The sequence below is a fragment of the Carassius auratus genome, chromosome 47 (genome assembly GCF_003368295.1).
Source record: "Carassius auratus strain Wakin chromosome 47, ASM336829v1, whole genome shotgun sequence".
Taxonomy (NCBI): domain Eukaryota; kingdom Metazoa; phylum Chordata; class Actinopteri; order Cypriniformes; family Cyprinidae; genus Carassius; species Carassius auratus.
The window spans coordinates 6,497,475-6,520,555 of record NC_039289.1 but is presented as its reverse complement, the minus strand read 5'-3'; the positions used below and the strand labels follow the sequence as shown (position 1 = coordinate 6,520,555).

The following is a 23,081-nucleotide window of genomic DNA, read 5'->3' as shown; positions in this document are numbered from 1 at the left end:
ATATATATATATATATATATATATATATACATACACACAAAATTATTTTAATTTATTTTTTTGAGAGAGAAATTTGTGGTACAATTTAATAATAATGCAATAATTATGATAAAAAAAATCCATTAAAATAATATAAAAACAATTATTTTCTAATATATTTCTATTAGTTTTTAATTATGGCAGTATTTCATATTAAAATAGACACAATGCCTTTAAAATCATTGGTATTAATATTATTATTATTATTATTTAGAAATCAACATTTTGCCACAATATTCCAAGTACTCAACCTGGACTGTTCCTTTAAGAGAAAAAAGTGTAAAAAAAAAAATGTAGATGTCCTCAACAATTTCGCACACAAGCTGGCTTACAAAGTATGTACAATTAAAATTCCAGCATTTGAACAACATGAAGAAATAATTTGATGGTAGATCCGGTCATATCAATCCATGAAGCGATGTCCTATGGTGTGTCTTAAGTGCAGCCCAGTTCTAGTACACTCTGGAAGATAAACAAATCAATGGATGTGCCGGTGGACAACACCAGCACAGTGTTCGTATCAGGCTGAGGCTTTGGTAATGCATGAGTAGCATGAAGGGCAGCTGCCCAGTGACTCTGCGGATCCTTATCCGGGCCCGTCGCCTGTGGTTGTCCCCATTAGAGAAGTCTTGAAAGTTGTCTGGATGAATAGCCCAGAAATGTCCCTTGCCATTGTCACTGCGACTGGCTTTGATGAAGCATTCATTCAAACAGAGATTGTGTCTGACACTGTTTCTCCAGTTCTTGTCCCGTTTAAAGAGAACCTAAATTATGACTGACCTGAAAGTAAAATATTTTGATTTCAAGGGAAACTCTACCCCAAAATGAAAATTTTGTCATTAATCACTTACACCATGTTGTTCCAAACCCATAAAAGCTTTATTCGTCTTCGGAACACAATTTAAGATATTTTGGATGAAAACCAGGAGGCTTATGACTATTGCATAGACTGCCAAATAAATTACACTGTAAAGGTCCAGAAAAGTATGAAGAGCAACAATTTGTCTCCTCTGTGTCAGGCAGCATACACTCTTCTGTGTCAGCCATGCCACATGCACACCTGACCAAAATTTTGACGTCATGATTCTGAAATTTACTTTAAATCAAAACTTTTGGTTTTACAGATAAAAATCTTTGTCAAATTGTGAGAATCAAAATGGAATTGTAAAATCTGTGGTTTGACAGATAAAGATCCAAATATAAGGCTCTGACAGATTGAAAATTCATGATATTTGTTTTGGTTTGTGTGTGTGTGTTTCATGAAGGTACAATGCCTTGCTTTTGAAATAAGGATAGTGATCCATAATCCATTTGTAAATATCACAGCAGGAGCTTCTTTTCATGTGAATCCAGGATGGCCATGGAAATGAGGGCAATGTAGGACTGCGCTGGCTTCTCGTCCATTCCTTCACTCTTAAGATTGGCCTTCTTGTGTTCTTCTTCACATCAGTTTTCTTCATTTTCAAGGTCCTCTGATTTTTCACTATTCTGTTCTGAGAGTGTTTCATTAACTGTGCATTGAAGACCTTCAGATGGGGATCCATTGTCCTCTGGTTCTGCTCTCTCATTGTTGCATCCCTTATTATACAACAGATATTCAATGGTGAATGGAAGCCCCAGTTTTCTTGACTGCTGCAGCATGCATTGTCCTCCATTTCTGTATTGTTCAGTTTTGGAATCTATCTCTTAGTGGGTTTTTTGGATCCAACTTTATAACATTTTGTCCTGGTTTGACTTTCTTTGTCTATCCTCGTGTGTTACGACTTTTCAAGAAGTGCTTGCAAAGATTATTCCAACAAACGATTAATTTCATAACAGATGTAACGTCAGTCTCTGAGGCATGTATGAATCGAGTAAAATGCATTCGTTAGGTTCTGTGTTTGTTCGATTAGCCACCCATTCGAAAAAACAACAGCACCACCAGTTGCGAATCTTCCTAGAAAGACTAGAAGGACTTCTCTCATAATAACCAGATTGTTAATGAGCACTTAATTTAAATACTCTGCATATTTAACCACGCAATTAGAAGCAAAGTGGGGTATAAGAGAGTTGGAGGCAGGGGGTCTAATTGAGGGGGATTATTTTTATTAAACCAAGCAAACCTTTTAATTATGAGAGATTACACAGATTAAAGGGTTAGTTCACCCAAAAATCTAAATTATGTCATTAATAACTCATCCTCGTGTCGTTCCAAACCAGTAAGACCTACGTTCATCTTCGGAACACAGTTTAAGATATTTTAGATTTAGTCCGAGAGCTCTCAGTCCCTCCATTGAAACTGTGTGTACGGTATACTGTCCATGTCCAGAAAGGTAAGAAAAACATCATCAAAGTAGTCCATGTGACATCAGAGGGTCCGTTAGAATTTTTTGAAGCATTGAAAATACATTTTGGTCCAACAATAGCAGAAACTACAACTTTATTCATCATTGTCTTCTCTTCTGTGTCTGTTGTGAGAGAGTTCAAAACAAAGCATTTAGTGATATCCGGTTCGTGAACGAATCATTCGATGTAACCGGATCTTTTTGAACCAGTTCACCATATCGAACTGAATCGTTTTAAACGGTTCACGTCTCCAATACGCATTAATCCACAAATGACTTAAGCTTTTTTAATGTGGCTGACACTCCCTCTGAGTTCAAACAAACCAATATCCCAGAGTAATTCATTTACTCAAACAGTACACTGACTGAACTCGTTCTTGAGTATATATAGTGTTCCTGTAGCTCTATTGGTAGAGCATTGCGTTATCAAGCGCAAGGTTGAGGGTTTGATTTCCCGGGAATACATGATAGGTAAGAATTGATAGCCTGAATGCACTGTAAGTTGCTTTGGATAAAAGTGTCTGCTAAATGCATAAATTTTATATAAATGTGCTGGAATCAAGGTTTAATTAAATGTTTTTTTTTATATATATATTTTTTTTATACACATACAAATAAAGAAGACTCAAAGAGCTACACAGCTATTGGTTTTTCTTTTCAATGTATAATTTGTACGTGCCATTAACATATTTCTAACCCATAAAGACAATGTAGCTGACTGTTAATGTCAAGGTTATTCCAGAAAAATTTAATTATTTTATAAAGAAATATAAATGTTATATATTAATTTTATATCACTGTTTATTTTTTGAATGCTATTTCGGATTACATTTTGCTATAATTTGTTTCTTTAAATATATTTACATCTTCCATTTTGAATACTTGTTGCTTCTCTTCATCTTTTATGTCTTATTAAAGAATGTCTTCATCATAATAAAAATAAACAGAATACTCTTTTTTATTTAAATGGGGTCGCTTTAACAGTGTTGTAAAAACAACTTAACCACTGATTTCTAGTTGTGTCCTCTTTTGGAAGAAAAAAGAAAGTATTTTTGCTTTCGCAATGAAACAGCGTCTCCGCGACATGGCAGTGGCAGCAAGAATCAGTTACGTCTTCTTTCTTTGCGTAAACATTTGGGGCGTGTTATGCAAATCTTCCATAGACATGTGAGGCCGTGTTAAAATTAGGTGTTTTAGGGGGTTGTGGACAAGTCTTAACTTTTAAATAGAATATCTCTTTGGGTTTGGGACTTTAGTCTTTCCAACTTTAGGGATCTTATCTATTCACAAATTAGCTTGTAACATTCCCAAGAGAAAGGAAAACTTGAAATTTGCATCATATGACCTCTTTAAGTGTATGCACAATTCTTCTGGAAACAAAGAGCTATGGAAATATGTTGAAATTTGCTAAATTCAACCGAACAGATATTATAAAATGTTAAATTACAATTAATAGTTAATAATTAATAGTTAACCTGATTTTGTTACTTCATTGTTAGCTTGTGGTTGAGCAGATTGGATCATTTGATTGTCATCCTAAATTAGTTAATCTGTAAATTTCCTTAGTTGTTTTCCACTTCTTGAAACTTCAAACCATTTTAAAGAGACTTTTTGTAAAGACTTTTAGAGGTAAAGCATTGTTAGACTGGAGTGCCATCTTCTGCCAAAACAGGGAAGTTAACATGTGGTTTCCTCAAAGAAAGTGTTCCACCAATAATTAAAATCCTGTCATCTTTTAATGAGCTTTATGATGTTAAAAACAACTTTCTTTCTTCAGCGAAACACACAAACACAGACAGACACACACAAATATAGATGTAAACATACTCAGTCACAATTGACTTTCGTTGTTTGTTTTTCTATAAAATGAAAGTGAAAGGAATAAACCTGTAATTATACACACCTTCCCCATTTGTGTTTCCACAAAAGAAAGAATGTAATAGGAATTTGGAGCAACATGAGGGTGAATAAGTAAGGCTCAACTTGCTTATGAGATTTCAGTATGATTTGAGTATACATATCTGTACAGTTCCACCATGATAACGCTATTATTCTTGTTTTAATATAAGTATATTATACTCAACTTTGCTTGTTAAAGGAACAGTGTACCAGTATATTTCCAATTTTGCCTTTGATGCTTTATTTTTACCTCAGAAAATTGACCTCAAACATTTTCTGCGTCCCCTCCCCCACCACATATAATAAAGAAAAACCCGGGTTGGAGTTTCCTGAGGATTGTGGATTCAGCTTCTTGTGGATTTTCCAGATGGGTTTACCCAACTGTCCTCAGTGAACAAATGTGTTCGTTGTATTACACTGAAAAGCACACTGTTAATGCGTGTGGATATGTGTGATAGTTGTTTTAGTGTGTGTTGTCATTTTATGACTGAAATTACACAAAGCATTCAGACCTCAATATCATGGTTTTTACAACTCATGAAGTGGATTCTGCCGCACGGAATGGATCGAACGGAGCCATGCGCTCCTTTTCCACTTGTCGCGGGAAACCCACCTCTCGCATCACATCTGAATGCAAAACGCAATGTGCTTTCGCTCTCACGCCAGACTATTAAAGTGGGCAAATCAGACTGTGAAGTTCAAGCCACGATGGGTAGGTTTACAAGCACCAGAGGCCTATCAGAAAAGGTAGACCTTGCTTTAAGTTCTCTTTTTTTGCACCGCACTGTCCCTTTTAAAGCTCGCCGTCACGCCTCTTCGCAAACGACCCCGCCTAGTTATGGACAACCCGCAGTGCTGATTGGACACCGGCGGCGGTCAACGAACGCCTTCCCGGCTTCTCATTGGCCAGCCGTTGCCTTTCGCTTCATGCTCTCGCGGGGCTGCTCTGCGAAGATGGCGGCCGAACTGGTAGAAGCGATGGTGAGTAGATGAGATTTTTTTTAAAATAGTGAAAGTAAAAGGAGCCAGGCGAGTTCGAAGCGGTGTTTATTCAAACAACTTAAGTTAAATTTCATACTGTCGTATTTGGTGCTCATTCAGGACTTGTGGCAGTCTGTAAAGTGCGTTGGTAATATGTATAAGTGTGTATGTCAATGGTTTTGTCTCAAAACCAAATGAGCTGTTTATATATTCAGCATATTTTGGCGCGATCTAACGTTAGATTCGAATTTTTGAAGGTTCTGAATGTGCATTTGATGTCCGAAACGCAGTTTGGTTAGACAGCTCACCAGGCTTTGAGACCAAAGCTAGTGTTTGTGTGCGCGCGCGCGAGGGCGCGCTGCCTGTGGTATGAATGATTAGACTGCACAATACAAAATAACAAAACAGTCTTTGCCTTTTCAAACCACACGTGCATTTCATCCATGTATCTCTAAACATCAACACACTTCCACACTTTTTGAAGTGCTGTAGGTTAGTGTAGGTGTATAGTCACTTGCACAAATGATGCATGTGGGTTTCTTGAAAAGATAAATAATTTTAATTTGTGCAAGACCGTTTTACTATTGAATAGCAGCAGCTGATCGCAGCCATGCTGATATTCAGTAGTCCAGCATGATTACGAACATGCTTGTTTTACCTGATTTGCAGAACTGCTTTTTGTGTAGTGTTTATATGGAGGGTGTCATTGGCCTGCAGAGGTTCAGTCATAGTAAACTGGAGACTGAGGTCATTTTGAAGCTTGAGGATTGTCTTGGCATTGAATTTTGAAAGTCAACACAATATAAACAACTTTTGAAAAGTATTGTGTATTTTTAGTTGTTATGAAATTTTAGTAGATGCTTATATTTTAATCAACTTTATGTACACCTAATATAGAGAAGATTAATATTTATTGTGAAAGTTACGTACGATTTACGTATTTACGTACATTTTGATTTATGGCTGCTAATGTGTCTGTTTAGGCTGGGATTAGTAATCACATTTTTTTTTACAGAGAAGTGTTTTAATCTCTTTTACAACAAATTGCGAACAAAACTGGCCAACCAATAATGGACCGAGTACTCTGCGGAGCAACAGTGAATAGCAAATGAAGAACACAGACTTGGCAGTCCTGTATTTGATGATTATTGACAGAATTTTCTGTGACGAGCGGTTAAGAAACAAAGTTGCGCAAAAGTCTGCTTTTCTATCAAATGAAAACTGGAAGGTATTTTAAAGACCAACATTTGAGCTGATGTGAACAGGTCCCTGGTTCTTGATTTGTTCTCTTTTGGAAATCGAACCGACAACAATTTGGTTGACAACCCAGATATTGAATTCTTTGTTGCATTTCCCCATTTCTCATTCTCATGGGCTGTTTTTGTCTCCCCAGAACATGGTGAAGAGTTTCCGTGTGTCTGATCTGCAGTCGCTGCTGGCCTCGATGGGCCGCAGCAAAAGTGGGTTGAAGCAGGATTTAGTTGGAAGAGCTCTTCGGCTTGTGCAGACCGAATACAGTCCGGAGCTTCTAAAGAATGTGCGACAGCTCTATGAGACACGGTTCCCCAAATCCACGGCCTGGCTTGGAGCTCGACGACCTGAGTCTGTGCCCGTAACCTATCCTGCCCTTAACTCCTCGCCTAGAGGCACGGCCCAGGGCACAGACTACCTCAACAGCATCCCCAAACCAGCTCCGCCTCCTGTGGCAGAAGTCAAATTGGTGCCCCTACCATTCTACCACAACCTAGAAACACTGCTGCCACCCACAGAACTAAGTGAGTCCCCTTATTATGATTAAATAATAACCCAATTATAAAAGGTGTGTATAGCCAACAAGGAAGCCATTAAGTGAGCTAATTATGTTTTTGTCACTCTTTGCAGTCGCACAGAACAGCGAGAAGCTGCAAGAAAGTCAATGTGTTTTTGAATTAACAACAAGTCAAGTGGAACAGATCCGGAATTCCAGGTAAGAAAAGTCACATTACTAACTGGTGGCTTTATTTAGCAATCAATCAATGACCAATAACAGAGCTGATGTTTAGGAAACAGGGTGTACACACTAGAGCTGTAATCCGAACCCAAGCTGACAGGTTTCGGCAAAAGCCCGACAAGTACATTTTGATTGACAGCTTTGTAAAAGCCAGAACTCGTTTACAGCCCGACATTATTCAAATGTGCGCACACATACAGCTCTTTTGCCTTTTGTCAAGAATGTAGTAGTAAGAATGCCCAACTTTCAAATTTCAATGCAGCTTCCCATGGTTTTTTATTAATTATTTTGGCAACACTTATTTTTAGGTAATTGTGGTATTTCTAGATTATTTACTAGAAAAAAAGTCTAAACATTAATTTAAACTCTCAAAATACAAAAGAATATTAAGCATCTTCGATTGTTTACTTATAACATTTTTTCTTACACATACACAGTGAACTTCGCCCAGGGATGAAATCAGTTCAAGTTGTTCTCAGGTACGCCATTCAGCTAAATCATGTCTGTACATCAAGTTTTGGAGTCAGAGATGCATTTATTGCATGCTAACATATCCTGTTCTTCTAGAATCTGCTACACAGACTCTATCGGTGTTCAGGAGGACCAGTATCCTCCCAATATTGCTGTGAAAGTCAATCAGTCCTACTGTCATGTACCGGTAAGTGTTGTGCATTCGATTAGACTGAAAGAACAGGGAGTGTGTTGGTTTCACCCCTCATGATGATCGGAAATCTAAATTGCTTTATATAAATAACTTTTTAAGCATTTTCTTAGCATTAGGGCTGCACGATATTGGGAAAAAATGACATTGCGATATTTTATTTTTCTCTCTGTCTCTCTCGCGCGCGCTCTGTCCTGTTAAACTTGCATGTGTTTTTCAGTCTTGTCAATGATAAACTTTCACTCTATGATGGTTAAGCTGTGCAATTAATCCGCGAATCACATTCGTCAAGGGCCGGGGAGCAGCTGGCCCGTACAGTTAATGAATAACAGATCAACTACGACAGCCTACATCCCACATCCTGCGATGTGGCGATCGTGGATTCGTACATCGCGATATCGATGCTTAAATGACACCTCGTGTAGCCCTACTTAGCATCATATAAGCAAGACACCAGCCTTATTTGAATAATTATACATTTTCTGAACGCGTCTGTTGTGTTTTAAAACGTTCTCTTAGAATATTGTATAACTTGCTGCTGTAAATTATTAATTCACTTATGTACATTACTATTTTTTGTTCAGGGTTACTATCCCTCCAATAAACCGGGTGTTGAGCCACGGCGGCCCTGTCGACCCGTCAACATCACGCCCTGGTTACACCTCTCCACAGTCACTAACAGAGTCACCATCACATGGGGCAACTTTGGAAAGGTACAGAGACTTCATACGAAGGGCTGTTTTCTTCTATCTGTATTTGTCAATGAGCATGTTAGATGAAGATGAGAGTGTTGTTACTGACCGCTGTGTTTCGGATGCAGCGGTACTCGGTGGCTGTGTACCTGGTGAGGGTGTTCACATCTGGAGAGCTCTTCAACCAGCTGAAGCATTGCTCAGTCGAGAGTGCTGATCGTTGTCGCGAACGCAGTAAGTTTCTCACCTTGGGCAAACACATTGCGTGATCAGTGGTTACAGTTGAAAAACTGGAAGTGTGCTGTATGGAACAGTAACAAAAAAAAGATTGCAATAATGTATTGCAATATTACTATATTTTTACTTAAATAAATGCAGCCTTAGCCTTTAGCCTTTTTCTTTCAAAAACATTGACAGTCTTTAGAACAGTTGTGTGTGTAAATAAATACTTAACATCAATATTATACTGAAACATTTTTTGTTTGTATGCACACAGTTCAGGACAAGTTGCGCTTTGATCCTGAGAGTGAGATTGCCACTACGGGACTGCGAGTGTCCCTCATCTGTCCTGTAAGTGTCCTGTTTTTGTCTTCTGTGTTGACTCTTAGCTGTGGAGCCATCATAGCAATGTTGTAGATCTAATAAGTGTCTTTTCAATGCAGCTGGTAAAGATGAGGCTTGGAGTGCCATGTCGAGTGCTCACCTGTGCCCATCTTCAGTGTTTTGACGCTGTCTTTTTCCTGCAAATGAATGAAAAGAAACCCACGTGGACCTGCCCCGTATGTGATAAACCCGCTCCCTTTGAGCTTCTAACAATTGATGGGTAAGCACAGTTGATAAACTCCTCGCTTCTCGCAGGCTCAGGCAGTAAAACTCACCAAACGTGACCCATTTCAGGTTGCTGTCTGAGATCCTTAAAGAGACGCCGGAGGATGTGGAGGAGATTGAATATTTAACTGACGGCTCATGGAGGCCAATCAGGGATGACAAAGAGAAGGAAAGAGAGCGGGAAAACAGCCGCACACCCGACTGTCCTGTGGTGGATATATGTAAGAAGGTTTCTTCCTTCTGAAATGTCCTTTTCAACACGTTTGTCTCGCATTATATTATATTTGAGCAAAAAGAAATATTTAATAGGAAATAACTCTCATCCAAGGTGTTCCTGAGGTGAACGGTCACTCCCCAGCACACAGCGGCACAAACCAGACCGGGAAGTCTGGATCGGGTGGTGCATCGGCAGGATCCGGCAGCATCAGCGCCGGGTCGGGAGGCGGAGCCGTGGTGGATCTGACTCTGGATGACTCTTCGGAGGAAGAAGGAGGGGGCGGGGCTGAGGACAGCGAGGACACGGATGACAGCCAGGACAGCCCCGCCCCTAAAAGGGGCAGATATGATTATGACAAAGACCTGGTCACCGCATACTGAGACTGGCAGGACACTAAGACTTGTTTGGTTGGGGGGTGTAGATGGGATCAGAGCCTTGGAAAATCAAGAAACATGTCCCCGTGTCCTCTCCCAAATGCATACACACATGCACTCACACAGACATGTACACTCATGCGCTGATGACCTCTGGAGCAGTCGGGCATCACATTGACAAACTTGTAGATGCCCCGTAAAGCCATTCCCAATCATTCACTGCAACTTAATACTGTATTCTCCCTTTAAAGACCATGGAAGAGTAACACCATCTTCAGTTCTACTCTATCGTCCTCGATTTCCTCGCCGCTTTGTGTTCTGACAGGTTTAAACATCCTGGGCTTTTAAGAGCTTGCCAGTTTTAGTTTTATTTGGAGCGGTTCAGGCCTTCGAAACATTGTGAGACAAGCCACAGTATCTCAAAAACGTTCATTCCCTTGGGTCGAGATCATACAACCTTTTACAATCTATTCAGAGGCATTTTCGGTTGGTCCTCCACATAAAATGTGTATGTTAGCTGTTTGTTTTACTGTGATTTGGAGACATTTCTGACAAATTTCCACCTCTCTCAAATATATATATATATATATTTTTTTTTTTTGTCCACAGAAGTTGACAAGCTACCTCAGTCTAACAGCGAACTTAACTAGACCAGAGGGTTATTAAAAGGGTGTTAAATCCCTTATTTGAATTTTTTTTTTTGGTGTAGTTTTGTTTTCAGTCCCTTTTGTTTTTCAAGTGCAACAACACTGGAGAGGCAACATGCATTGCTCTTTATTTTGTGCTTGCCCATTTAGACATCATATTAAAAACAATTCTGACTCGAGCAATGAGTTTTCCGCTCCAATCTGTCACTCAACTAGTCTGTACTACTGACTGGATGTAGTGCGCAAATCGACACTCAGTTCAGAAAGAATTTTGACACCAATGGTCATTTTGAGATGCTTGTAAACGAGTAAATATTGTATGATAGCTAATGCAATAATGATAATGTATAATGTCTGATCATTTAATAGAAAATTGCAGGTCTCAATGTCATTTACTGCTTTCAGTCGTTTTAGTCCTAATTACACAAAGGCAGAATATTAAATCAGGTTGAGGAGAGGACAAAGAGTTGTTTTTGTTTTCTTCTAGACGTGTCTGTAGTAAATTATGTTTATTTAGCAGGGGAGGTGACGTTATTGGCTAAATTAAAAGTTACCTAAACTGAAAACCTGAAACTTTTTTCAGTTGACTTCACTTTACAATTGAATTTTTTTTTTCTTTTTTTTTTTTTTTTTTTTTTGGACGAATGGCTGATTGGTTTGAGCCCATTGTTTGGAGGTTGTTTGTGTTCATTACAGCCGGTTGAGGAGGTGTTGACATTTGTGTAATGTTTTGTTGACTTTGTGACAGGAGTGAATCCTAAAAATGTTCCTTTATTTCTTGTCAGAATGAGTATTTATTGATTTAACAGTTTTTGCCTCTTTTATTTGAATTAATTTTGCATTTCGCAGCAATTTCATGAATTTCCAGCATGTTGCTTTCTTTGTGGTGGTAGATAACGCTGTGTCCTCTCACGGCCTGCTGTTGAACACGCACATTCAGCCATTTGCAACAGTCCGAACATAAGGGGCTTAGTCAGGACTATGCAGACTTGACCTAAACCTCGGCAGATTTAGACTCCCGCTAAATGACCAAACACAAATGGCACATCCAGATGGCTGATCTGTTGAGGAGGACTCAGGGATGAACGTGTTCTTCTTGTCTTGACATTTTCTTCTTAGTTAAACTTGACACTCGAACCAGGTTCTAGCATCATGTACAATATTACCCTCATCATCAGGTCACGTAAGGCAGTCTAGGTTTCTGATCTGGAAATTAAGATCTATTTTTTGTTGTCCTCTAAGGCTTCAGAGAAAATCGCTGTACTCTCTAGTGGTAATTTTAAAGTTTATTTTAATGAATTTTTTTCCCAACTAATCCTGAATTCTAACTTGAATACTCAGTACTGTATCCTATCTGTATTTGGGAATTTCTCAACATAAGAATATTGCCATGAAGGGTTAAATTACTTGTAAATTTAGATTCGTCAGCATGGTCTTCCATCTTCTCTACATGACAGTCCAATTTAATTCCCCCTTTATATATATATATAATTTTTTTTTTTTTTTGTTTTGTTTAAAGAGTAATCAGTGCTGCAGTTGACGGTTTTCACATAATAAGCCCTTAATGTAGTATGTTCCCCTAAATTTGCCACATTTTTGTGATTCTTCACATTTAATTACGGTAAGGAACTTCTTAGACTTCTATCTTTAGATTCCTAGAACAAGGTATTAGATGTGGATAAAATGCAAATTTGCTTATAATGAAAAGATAAATGGATGGTGATTGATCACAGTATATTTCCAGCTCAGAGGTATAGATGGCCTCTGTGTAGCCAGGTGAGGTTGAAGTGGTTTTTTGGGGGGAATGGAGGCATCCCATCTTATTACAGTGCTTAAGACAGCATGGGCAGTGGCTTGCAGTTCTTGATGTAAATGTTTTGTTTGTGTCTTTTATATGTTCATATTAAAAGCCAATAAAAAATATTTGATCAAGTTTTGAATTTCCTCCAGTGAGCAGGCAAAAACACATTTGTTATCGGCTACTCTCAACCCTTCCTGAGGATTTAAAATGCACATCCTTGACCTTCTATGAAGTAATCAAAGTGGGATTTGACAATAGGAGCCACTCATTTGTCCCTGTCTGAACTGAAATCGAACTGTAAAAGCTCTAACCCATGTCAATTATGTGTGCAATTAATTAAACGGATTTAAAATAAATGTCTTTCCAGTGATTTTTAAATCTTGGATTTAATGCCATTGATTACTTAAAGAACGTGTTTCACAAGTACACCAATGTACAATAAAATGCCCCCCCCCCCCCCAGATTACCATAACTACAGTTAATTTTAATATTTATAAGTACTTGTTATTTGGTAACTTGATACCATATTAGTGTACCAAGTTATTTGCATTGGCTTTAAAAAAGCTTTGCTACTTTTAAATTATCACTACCTTTTCAGATATGAATATTTTACTGTAGTATGGTATAAAATCAGGCATAGCTGGGTACTGATTACAAAATTAAGTAATTGTAATTAGATTAAATTACATTTTAAAATACCTGTAATCACATTTGAATGTTCTTGGTTGGTTAATGGTCACATGACATACAGGTAAACAAATATATTTCCCATTTTAATAAGTGTATTATTTTAACTTGTTATTTTGAAATTATTTATTTAAAATTTACATTATTGTGATTTAAATAAATTATTTTATTATTATTATTAAACTTACAAACCTTTCATGAATCCCAGTTTGGAAAAAAACATTGACGTAATGTTTAATGTAGGATACTTCATGTTGTTAATAATAACAAATGAAATATATTTTATTTTTCTTTGTATTTTTTATCAATATGGTACAATATGATTCCTATTTAAATCAATGTGATAAAAAAAAGTAATCTAAAAGTAATATAAAAGTATTACCTGAAACGTGTAAAGGATTACGTTATTAACTACAATTTTTGTCACGTAATTTGAAATCAGTAAATTGACGGACTACAATTTGTCAGTAATCTACCCACCGGCGGCGCCAGGGGGGGTCTTGGGGGGTCTCAAGACCCTGCCAAAAAATGCCTTGACCCCCCATTTGACCCCCCAGCCTCTTCCTGATTAAAAAATATATATATTCGGGATAAAGATCCAAAAATGTTTCTCTTCAAACTACGCAGAACAATAATAAATAATAATTATTTCGACATTTTTACTCATACACTGAACCGAGAACCGTTTCTGTCGGACGCGTCCGATTCGAGAACCGATGAGCTGATGATAACTGCGCATGCGTGATTCAGCGTGAAGCAGACTGACACAGAGCGCATCTGAACCGAACTGATTCTTTTGGTGATTGATTCTGAACTGATTCTTTGCTAATGTTATAAGCGCGGGTAACCCAAAGGCTTGAATGAAGGGCAATCATCGCCAATGACGGCATTACATCGAGCGCAAAAGAACCGGTGAACCATTTTTTTTTTCAGCTGGTTTATTTGAACGAATTGTCCGAAAGAACCGGTTCACTTGAGCACCTGCTCCTTTGCCCCTTAAGTGCCCTTTTGTCAAAGCAAAATTTCCTCAATTTTTTTTGTAATAACATACACTTTTGTGAATGCCTGCCCACGCCCAATCATAATATTAGTACAATTTATTAATAATAATTTAGCCGTAAATAAAATGACCAACATGATGACAGTTCACCTGACTACGACCTCATCCAACCGGGAAGATTCCTCATGCTGCACGCGCATTTTTTAATTGTTAGAGGATATTTTCAACATCGTGGCAGCTGGTAAGTGGTGTTTCATTCTCAGCGAAGTGATTTTGGTGTTTATTTACTTATTATTATTTTACAAGAACGATGTGATGTGAGAACATGCAGATATGTTGCTGTGTGTAGCCTGTAGTGTAGAAGAAACACTAACGTTAGCTGTTTGAGGGAGAAAAGTTTCACAGGCATCGAGGGGTCTGGTCTTTTTTATGTTATTTGAATAAACTTTTATTATATTACAGTACTTATTTATTTTTAACACGTAAAAATAATTATCACAACACTGGTAAGGCTTATTCAGATTTTCTCATTCTCTGAACTATCATTATAAAAATAAAAACAATTCAGAAATGAATTAAAATATAATTATATTTTAAATGTGATGCAAATATTTTTTCTACAAAAGCAACAGTGTTTACAACAGCAAGACCACTTTAGCCTGTAAACTCAATAATATCTATCTGGAAATAAATGTAAAAAATATCAATGTCAATAAAAATGCATAATATACCTGACATGAAAGTGCTGTGTGAAGGATATGAATAACAAATGTAGCCTGTCATTTGTTTACATTGCAAAGGTGTTTTTGTTGTTTAGTAGCAGAAATATGCAGTTATTAGCCATGTCCATTGTATTTTTTGTTGGTTTTCATGAGACCCCCCTTGAAAAGACCAGGACCCCCCATTGCCCCCCCAATCAAAATTGTCTGGAGCCGCCACTGAATCTACCCAGCTTTGTTGTCAAGCTATTGTTAGTCAACATCACATCTTACCAGGGTTTATGAAGAAAGCTCATACAGCAGAAAATCAAGTATTACATTACAACAAATGTGACACGAGATGCGAAAATATTTCAGAAATGTGGCGGTAACTTCTCCTCGTGAATGTGACGGTTACTCAGTTCACCTCTAGATGTCGTTCTTACTCAAATAAGCGTTCATCTTTTTGTCAAAGCTCGCGAGAACTGGAGCACTCTGACGAAAGATCTCGCGAGAGCATCTGAACGCTTCCTCTTGGTTGGATAGTGGCTTCCTGGCCGGACTTTTTTCTCCCCTCCTTTTTTTTCTTGGGGGAAATTTCAACTTCTGTTTTCGCGGGTCTTCCAGGCCAAAAAAATCTCGGACAGCGTTTCGGTCGCTCTGCTGTTTCGCGAACGACAAGGCCTGACTTGTCTTTTGCCGCCTTTTGTCTATGGGAGCGCTCGCGAGCCGGAGGCCGAGTCGAAGAGACATTCCAGCGATGAAATAAATTTCATGTTGTGCACTTTTGCGCCTTTGACACTCGCTCTTTCTACTTGACATCGAAATATTATGTGGTATAGCTTCTGGAAGCATGTCAGGGTGTTGAAATTAAGTGCTTACGAATCTCAAAAACTTTAGAAAGGCTTTGTGTAGCAAGTTGAAGGATTGGATGTCACCAGAGACAACCTGGTCTCACTGAAATAGATAACTGACAGGTATGGCACCAAAAAGAAGACCGGTCCCCTTGATTATAACTCCCACAGGAGAAGGACAGTCAACCACCATAGATGCAGCAGCAGAGTACGTATATAACGTTAGTTTGCTACATCTGACCCTTGTTTGGCTTACCTTCCTGCATACTTCTGTCTTTCCTGCATAAGTAACGTTATGTCATACCTGGTCCTGTTTTTCCCCTCTCTTTAGGGCCAACCTGGAGGCCTTGCAGAGGAAGTTAGGGGAGTTAGACTTAGACGAACAGCAGAGGAAGCGTCTTGAGGCTTTCCTCACCCAGAAAGCCCAAGTGGGCGAGCTCAAAGATGAAGATTTTGACCCCATATGTGAACTCGGTGCAGGTAACGGCGGGGTGGTTCATAAAGTCCGTCACAAACCTTCAAGACTGGTCATGGCCAGGAAGGTAAGCGTTCAATGGACTCGTGCTCCTGCTGCTAGTTTGCTCATGGAAGGTAATGCATTCTGTTCAAAGCCTGAGCTTTCTGTGTTTTCCACAGCTTATTCATTTGGAAATCAAACCAGCCATCAGGAACCAGATTATACGAGAGCTGCAGGTCCTACATGAGTGCAACTCGCCATACATTGTAGGGTTTTACGGCGCCTTTTACAGCGATGGAGAAATCAGCATCTGTATGGAGCACATGGTGGGGGCAATGTTGTTGTTTAAGGTTTATAGCGAAAGTGTTACAGCACACCTGACATGTTTTTATCTGCAGGATGGAGGTTCTTTGGATCAAGTGCTGAAGGAAGCCAGAAGAATCCCGGAAGAAATTTTGGGCAAAGTTAGCATAGCTGTAAGTATTATCATCCTTCTCAAATTTATTTTAAAAAAGTTTAAAGATTGATGAAAAATCAACTGTACTGACACAGGGGAAATGTTAGGGTGCTACTTCTAGTTGAGGTTTGGAATGTGTTGACACTCAAACTCTGTTTTTGGCTGGGACTTTTGTTCAAAGTGTATTTGAGGTATGCATATTATCATTAGATATGTTCTCCTAAATTTGCTGCTTTTAACTAAATACTGGTGCGATTGCTGATCAAAACAAATCTGCTGTGAACAATATTCTTGTTATTATGCATGATTCACAAGTATTTTTTAAGTTACATTTGTTTTGTGCAGATGACCGTTATAGTTATGAACTTACTTACCTTACCTGTTAGTTACCCTGTATGATCCTTCACCAATTTGGCTATAAAGTGATTTCATAAGACCAACTGGTCATTCAGTCTTGTCACTTTGAAAGTATTTCTAATAAAATTATCCATCTAGGTTGACTTTAATTAGAAGAATTAAGTTCTTTGTGATAGAAAAAAACAACAACTATAGGAATCCATTAAATCAAAAGTACATGAAACGTCTATAGGAATCAATTAAATGAAAATTACAGAGGGCAACCTGCTATTCTTCTTGTCTAAATGCAGAATCCAAAAAATAGTACACAACCTCCTTTTAAACATGTCTGGCACTGTTATGCACAGACCGCAAAATAATAAAGCTGTGACCACACCCACAGATGTGCAAACACCCTTTCAAGTCAGAGTCACCAAAACATGCACATTTTTCAACACGGATTTAACCTTAGCCTTCCAAATGAATAGGGTTGAACTTCTGTTTCACATTTATTCATGACAAAACGCAAACAATTTAGCACAAAGTCCAAACAAAGGTGCAGAGATCTGTTTATGTGTGTCCATACTGTTTATTGCACGTGTGAGCGAATGCATCTCAGCTTTCAGTAATCACAAAGCAGATACCACATACAGATAAACACTAATGATGATATCTATCTAACTCTCTTTCCACAGGTACTCAGAGGTCTGGCATATCTTCGGGAGAAACACCAAATAATGCACAGAGGTACACACAGAGCATCATTCCTTGTTAATATCTTAGAAAATGTATGTGTGCATAAGCATGCTGGATGGCAGCAGGAAGTACCCCATAATGCAGCTATTGAAATCACATAAGAAGCTTAAAAAATATTATTATAGATAGTTTTCAAAGGTTTTTACTGAAACTAACCAGAGACCTTCATGCAACTGCAAACTTGAGATTAAATGAAGCGAAGCAGTTTCCCACAGACTTGCGCTCAGTTTGTGGCAGCACTTCACCTGGGGAAAATGTAGGCTATATAAAGAAAAGCAAACAGGATTATTGAAAATGCACACTCATTCTCTTCCAGCAGGAGGCACTTTAGGAGCGGCAAAAATAGCGGTTTCCCCAGTAACGGCTGTAATCAAAGCAGCACTCTGCTCATGAACACTAGTTTATCAGGCATGGTAGGAAGGATTAAATGAAAATGACAAACTTTTCTAAACACAGTCGGGGCTTATTTCAAAGATGCATTAATATAAAACACTGTGCTGCGTTTTGACTTTGAAACGTACAGAGCTCATATTTATACAACGAAGTCAAAGCATTTTGGAAAATCTGTTTGTGGTGGTCAGTGTTAATATTGTGGTGAGCCACCATTAAAAAAAAAAAAAAAAAATCAATGTATGGGAAACACTGGAAAGATATTGCAAAAATTATTAATAAAATAATTTCAATGCCAAATGTCAAGCTTCTATAATGAAATGTAAAATGCACTTGCAATTTTTTACAAGTACATCACAAGCTACCATACAAAAAAGCTTCAGTGTGGCATAACCAACATTTGAGCAGTAATACAATGTCTGAAGATGTAAAGTATCAGATTCTCTGTCGAGTTGTATGAGGGTCTGAAGGAGCCACACTGGGTTTAAAGGGTTAGACAGGGAGGGTCAGGCCTGTAGTTGTGCTGTTGTGGTAGGGAGCGCTCGCCTGCTTGTGAGGAGCTGTCGAGGAGCCCAGCTGGTAATTACAGCCTCTCGGATGTGATTACATGGCAGCCACACCCTGCAACCCCCTCTCTTTTTTTCCCTTTCCCACTCTCCCCCCTCTGTCCACTCCCAGTGGGTGTTAGGGCTGAAGCAGGGCCCATCATGTGTGGAATCGTTGCATGTCTGCACTGTTATTTACTCCTCTTGCCCTGTGTTTAAGAGGAGGGAAGTGGAAAGTGGATTGCATGTCTGTCCTTTCTGCTGCGACGGTGTTGTCAGAGATAGCTTTGCAGTAGAGCATCTTGCAAAATGTTTTTGATGGGCATGCCGGAAAAAAAGGCCTTTGAACAGGGATGAAAATCCAGGTGGTGCCGCTGGGATTTGGACCCTGGCCATCCATCTTACATGGTCTTTCTCTCTGGTTCCTACAGACGTTAAGCCCTCTAACATCCTGGTGAACTCGCGCGGCGAGATCAAACTGTGCGACTTTGGAGTGAGTGGCCAACTCATCGACTCTATGGCCAACTCCTTCGTTGGAACACGGTCGTACATGTCGGTGAGTCACCCTCCCACTTCCCTCCCCAACCCCACAGTCCTTCACGTTCCAAGTCCTGTGCCGGTGCCCAGGATTCTTCCCTGTGGAGAGGAGGAAGTCGCTGCCAGGTTTTAGCCCACTCCTCCTGGCCACCTGCAGGGTGCGGCGCCCCACCCTAGTACAGCTTTGACTTGCTCTATGCTCTCTGCCTTGACAGCCGGAGAGACTCCAGGGCACACACTATTCAGTTCAGTCGGATGTGTGGAGCATGGGCCTATCACTAGTTGAGCTGGCTATTGGGCGCTACCCCATCCCCCCTCCCGATGCCAAGGAACTCGAGGCCATATTTGGCCGGCCAGTGATGGACACAAGTGGGGCAGAAGGCCACAGCATGTCTCCAAGATCCAGGCCTCCAGGACGACCGGTTAGCGGTAAGACGTGGTTTAATTTCCCTAAACATTAGCATTGGTTTTATGCACATTTGATCTTCTCTATATTCTGCACAATATGCGTGTTTTATTTGAGTCTTGCGAATTGTTTTCCCCCAGGACACGGAATGGACAGCAGGCCAGCCATGGCTATATTTGAGCTACTGGACTACATTGTCAATGAGGTCAGAGAATTTGCTTAGCGTGCAACTTGCTTCTTTTTTGCTTCTTATAGTATTTTTCTGTAGCAGTTTCACTTCAGTTTCACCCCTTTTTCTGCTCCCCATCTGTCTCTACATCTGCAGCCACCTCCCAAGCTGCCTCATGGCGTCTTCACCACAGATTTTGAGGAGTTTGTGAAGAACTGGTGAGCTCCTGCTTGTTACCGCTGGTGTTTTTATTGTACTTCAGTGATGAACAAAACGGCATCCGAGCTATGGCAAAGTTGGACCATGATAAAAGGGCCATAGTACAGGGGTGTTCATTCTAGCTCTCGAGGGCTAACCTGCCCCAACACACATAATTCAGACTTATTGCTCTTCTTCTTAGTAACTGTTAGGTGCATTTTAAAAATGTTTTCCCGACAAATCCTGGACTCCTGTTCAAAATGATGAATTAATATAATGGCATCTAAAAAAACAACAACAGTAAGCCCTTGATACTGTTGTCATTCTGTTTTGGAAGATGACAGCTTTGAGGGGAATTCTGGAATTCTTTGAACCAATGAGAGGACAGTTACCTAACATGTGACTTGTTTTAACAATTTTGGTCCATTTAGAAACTTTGCCGTGTGCAAGCGAACCGCACCAAGAATAAAAAGCACCACTGAAACAATTGTAATCCCTGTTTAAGAACAAAGCATTTGATCTACAGGTGTGAAAGCAACCTAAGACTATGCAAAGTAGCTTGATTATGCAAAAAACTGATTAAAACAGTGAATGTAATAGTAATTACTGTACTGTCAATAAAGGCTATAATACAAAACCCTCAATACCTCCCTCTAGATTTCTGGCTTAATGTTTTATTGATTTCAGAATTTAATTTTGTCTTACTGATGATTTTTTTGTGTGTTTTTCACAGCCTCATTAAGAACCCTGCTGACAGAGCTGACCTTAAGATGCTGACGGTACGTACATTTCCCTGTAAGGTATCAGATATATTAAAATTGTAGTTTTTATCACAACATCTAGACAGTGGAAGAACATGATAGAACTTAAAGAGTGAGAGCTGTTTGGAGTGACATAGCACTTTGCAATAAGAATCATTAGTTAACATTAGTTAACTACTTAAGATGAATAAATACTGTTATAAAATTATTGTTCATTGTTTATTCATGGTAGTTAATACATAATTGTAAAGTGTTACCAACATATCCAGTGTGTCAGGTTTTAGCCATGTTAGGACAGCAATTAGCTGTAGTAACTTGAATTTATAGTTTTGACAGTAGATTCTCAGTAATATCATGATGCATTGTAGAATATCATGCATTGCAAAAAACAATACTTGTAGGGATAAATTGATATATAAATAGTGAGAATAAAGGCACAATGTACTGCAAATAAAATTAAAATCTACTGCGTGGCACCAAAACCTGCTCATGGTGTAATTGATCATGTGATGTTCATTTACAGAGCCACACGTTCATCAAGCGGGCCGAGGTTGAGGAGGTGGATTTTGCTGGATGGTTGTGTAAAACCATGGGCCTCCACCAGCCAAGCACACCCACTCATAGTGCTGAATGAACGCTGGCACCCAGTGTAGTCACCCATGCCATCCTTGTCCTCCGCTTTACTTCTCTCCTTCCTGCCCTCACAGGCCTGTATGCTTGTAAGCCTCTGAGACACCGCTGTGCACTCTTTTGCTGTTCTCTGCTTGCTCTTCCCTTCCACTGCGGTGCATTCTGGGGCATTGTTTTATGAGAGCCCCTGGTGTTGGAACACAGTGATTTGAATGAATATGGAGAGTAGAGTCACTTAAGTGGAGTGGCTGTATTTTTAATAACTACATTATTCAGGAATGTCTAAATTAGTAAAGATCAGCAAGGTTTTGTTTGTGTAACTGCTATTTCACTAGTTTTATGATGTGTCTGTTTTCTTTTCATGGTTGGTTTATTAATTCATTATAATATGTTTTCTTTCTTTTTTTTTTTTTTTTTAAGCGCTATTCTTTGGCATTTATATGGATAGCTTGGTTCAATGGCAAGCATTTAATTGAGAATCAACTGCCATTTGCATCTGAAAAAGAAAAGAAAGAAAGCCAAAGAGAGCTACTGTGGATCATAGAGGTTGGTTTATTACAAAGATGATTAAAAATGCACGATGGCCAAATCAGCAACGCTCGAGTGCATACGTACAGGTGTTAAGCTTGTGCATTGCAGGTAGCACTACTAGTGCATGGTCAAGTAATCCATCATGTCAACCAATGGACATACTGTAAGTTTGCACACATTAGCAGAAAGAAAAATGTTAAATTAGAGTTCCTGTATCAGATGCCCTTTGTCCTACTTGCAGTGCCAGTGGAAAAGATTGAACATTTAGTATTCATTAATATTATTAGTATTCCCCTTTTTTTTTTATACAAATCTTCATTTTTCAACTTAAAATCATCTTTAAAAGAGTATATTTGGGAAGAATTATTGTTTATAAATTATGATTCAATGTTCTTTTTATTTTTATGAAACCTGAAATCTTTTGATTTAGACATCAAGTTTGAATGCAACCAGGGTTGTACCTAGTGCAGTGGTTTTACAATAAGCCCAATGAATTTAAACACATCAAAGCTATTTCAACCAAGACCACAACCAGTACACTATTAGTCTGGTCTTCAGTCGCATATAAAATGCAAAGTAACGTCTCAGGCCACCATGTACAGTGCTATGCAGATCAAATGAACCTCAGCAGATATTGCTGTATTAGTAGGTCTTATAAATACACGGGTGTTAAAGATGGGCATTGTGAAGTGTGGCTAAAGCCCACTTGCTCTAAATAGCTTTGTTTTTCTCTCTCTCTTTCTCTAGTACTTCTCAGTAACATTGAAACTATTACACACTGGCATTCAGCTCCGACCAAGTGAATGCGTCACCACTCTTATGTGTACAAAATATATGTACAGTCCAAATGGTACTGGTTTCAGTCTTAAAATAGCATTTTATTTTATTATTATTTTTTTGTTTGTTTGTTTGATTTTGACTAGTTTAGAGAAGAGGATATAAGTCATTTTATTACCAAATGGAATGTGTTGAATACAGTTCTAATATAAAAATAAAACTTATTTGTGAATGATTATTTGGCTGTAGTTGTTGTCAGTCTTAAGTTTAGATAATGTTTAAAGATTGTATTGCATTGTACTATATTTAATGTATATTGTTAAATAATAAGAGTGAACATTTCTTTTCTTAATTAAAAACATGAGACACATAGAGATCTAGATAAAAATAGCTGTTAATGTTTGGTATATTTTAGCACACCGTAATAACATCCAGTACC

General features: G+C 38.7%; 2 protein-coding genes and 1 pseudogene across 2 annotated transcripts; 2 read left to right on the top strand and 1 right to left on the bottom strand.

Annotated features, from left to right (window-relative positions):
* Nucleotides 1–437: 437 nt before the first annotated feature.
* LOC113064640 (hepatocyte nuclear factor 3-beta-like) lies at nucleotides 438–1,694 on the bottom strand (annotated as a pseudogene).
* A 3,444-nt stretch (nucleotides 1,695–5,138) lies between these two features.
* LOC113064930 (E3 SUMO-protein ligase PIAS4-like) lies at nucleotides 5,139–12,809 on the top strand. Its single transcript, XM_026235947.1, has 11 exons — nucleotides 5,139–5,243; nucleotides 6,637–7,018; nucleotides 7,125–7,209; nucleotides 7,671–7,712; nucleotides 7,801–7,891; nucleotides 8,479–8,607; nucleotides 8,715–8,820; nucleotides 9,083–9,156; nucleotides 9,249–9,409; nucleotides 9,484–9,635; nucleotides 9,743–12,809. The coding sequence occupies exons 1-11, from the start codon at nucleotides 5,190–5,192 to the stop codon at nucleotides 10,009–10,011; spliced, it is 1,545 nt and encodes a 514-aa protein (XP_026091732.1). The 5' UTR covers nucleotides 5,139–5,189; the 3' UTR covers nucleotides 10,012–12,809.
* A 2,557-nt stretch (nucleotides 12,810–15,366) lies between these two features.
* LOC113064928 (dual specificity mitogen-activated protein kinase kinase 2-like) lies at nucleotides 15,367–22,878 on the top strand. The gene is made up of 11 exons (XM_026235946.1): nucleotides 15,367–15,900; nucleotides 16,024–16,234; nucleotides 16,329–16,475; nucleotides 16,548–16,625; nucleotides 17,638–17,689; nucleotides 19,065–19,189; nucleotides 19,386–19,599; nucleotides 19,717–19,781; nucleotides 19,902–19,963; nucleotides 20,677–20,722; nucleotides 21,228–22,878. Exons 1-11 carry the CDS (start codon nucleotides 15,818–15,820, stop codon nucleotides 21,336–21,338), a joined length of 1,194 nt encoding a protein of 397 aa, XP_026091731.1. The 5' UTR covers nucleotides 15,367–15,817; the 3' UTR covers nucleotides 21,339–22,878.
* Nucleotides 22,879–23,081: the final 203 nt, after the last annotated feature.

Bases quoted from the DNA above. Each gene is read 5' to 3' on its own strand.
- LOC113064930 (XM_026235947.1), top strand. From the start codon at position 5,190: ATGCTCTCGCGGGGCTGCTCTGCGAAGATGGCGGCCGAACTGGTAGAA. The intron at 8,821-9,082 runs GTAAGTTTCTCA...GTATGCACACAG, and splicing joins TGATCGTTGTCGCGAACGCA to TTCAGGACAAGTTGCGCTTT. The intron at 9,410-9,483 runs GTAAGCACAGTT...GACCCATTTCAG, and splicing joins GAGCTTCTAACAATTGATGG to GTTGCTGTCTGAGATCCTTA.
- LOC113064928 (XM_026235946.1), top strand. From the start codon at position 15,818: ATGGCACCAAAAAGAAGACCGGTCCCCTTGATTATAACTCCCACAGGA. The intron at 16,235-16,328 runs GTAAGCGTTCAA...TGTTTTCCACAG, and splicing joins GACTGGTCATGGCCAGGAAG to CTTATTCATTTGGAAATCAA. The intron at 17,690-19,064 runs GTACACACAGAG...TGGTTCCTACAG, and splicing joins ACACCAAATAATGCACAGAG to ACGTTAAGCCCTCTAACATC.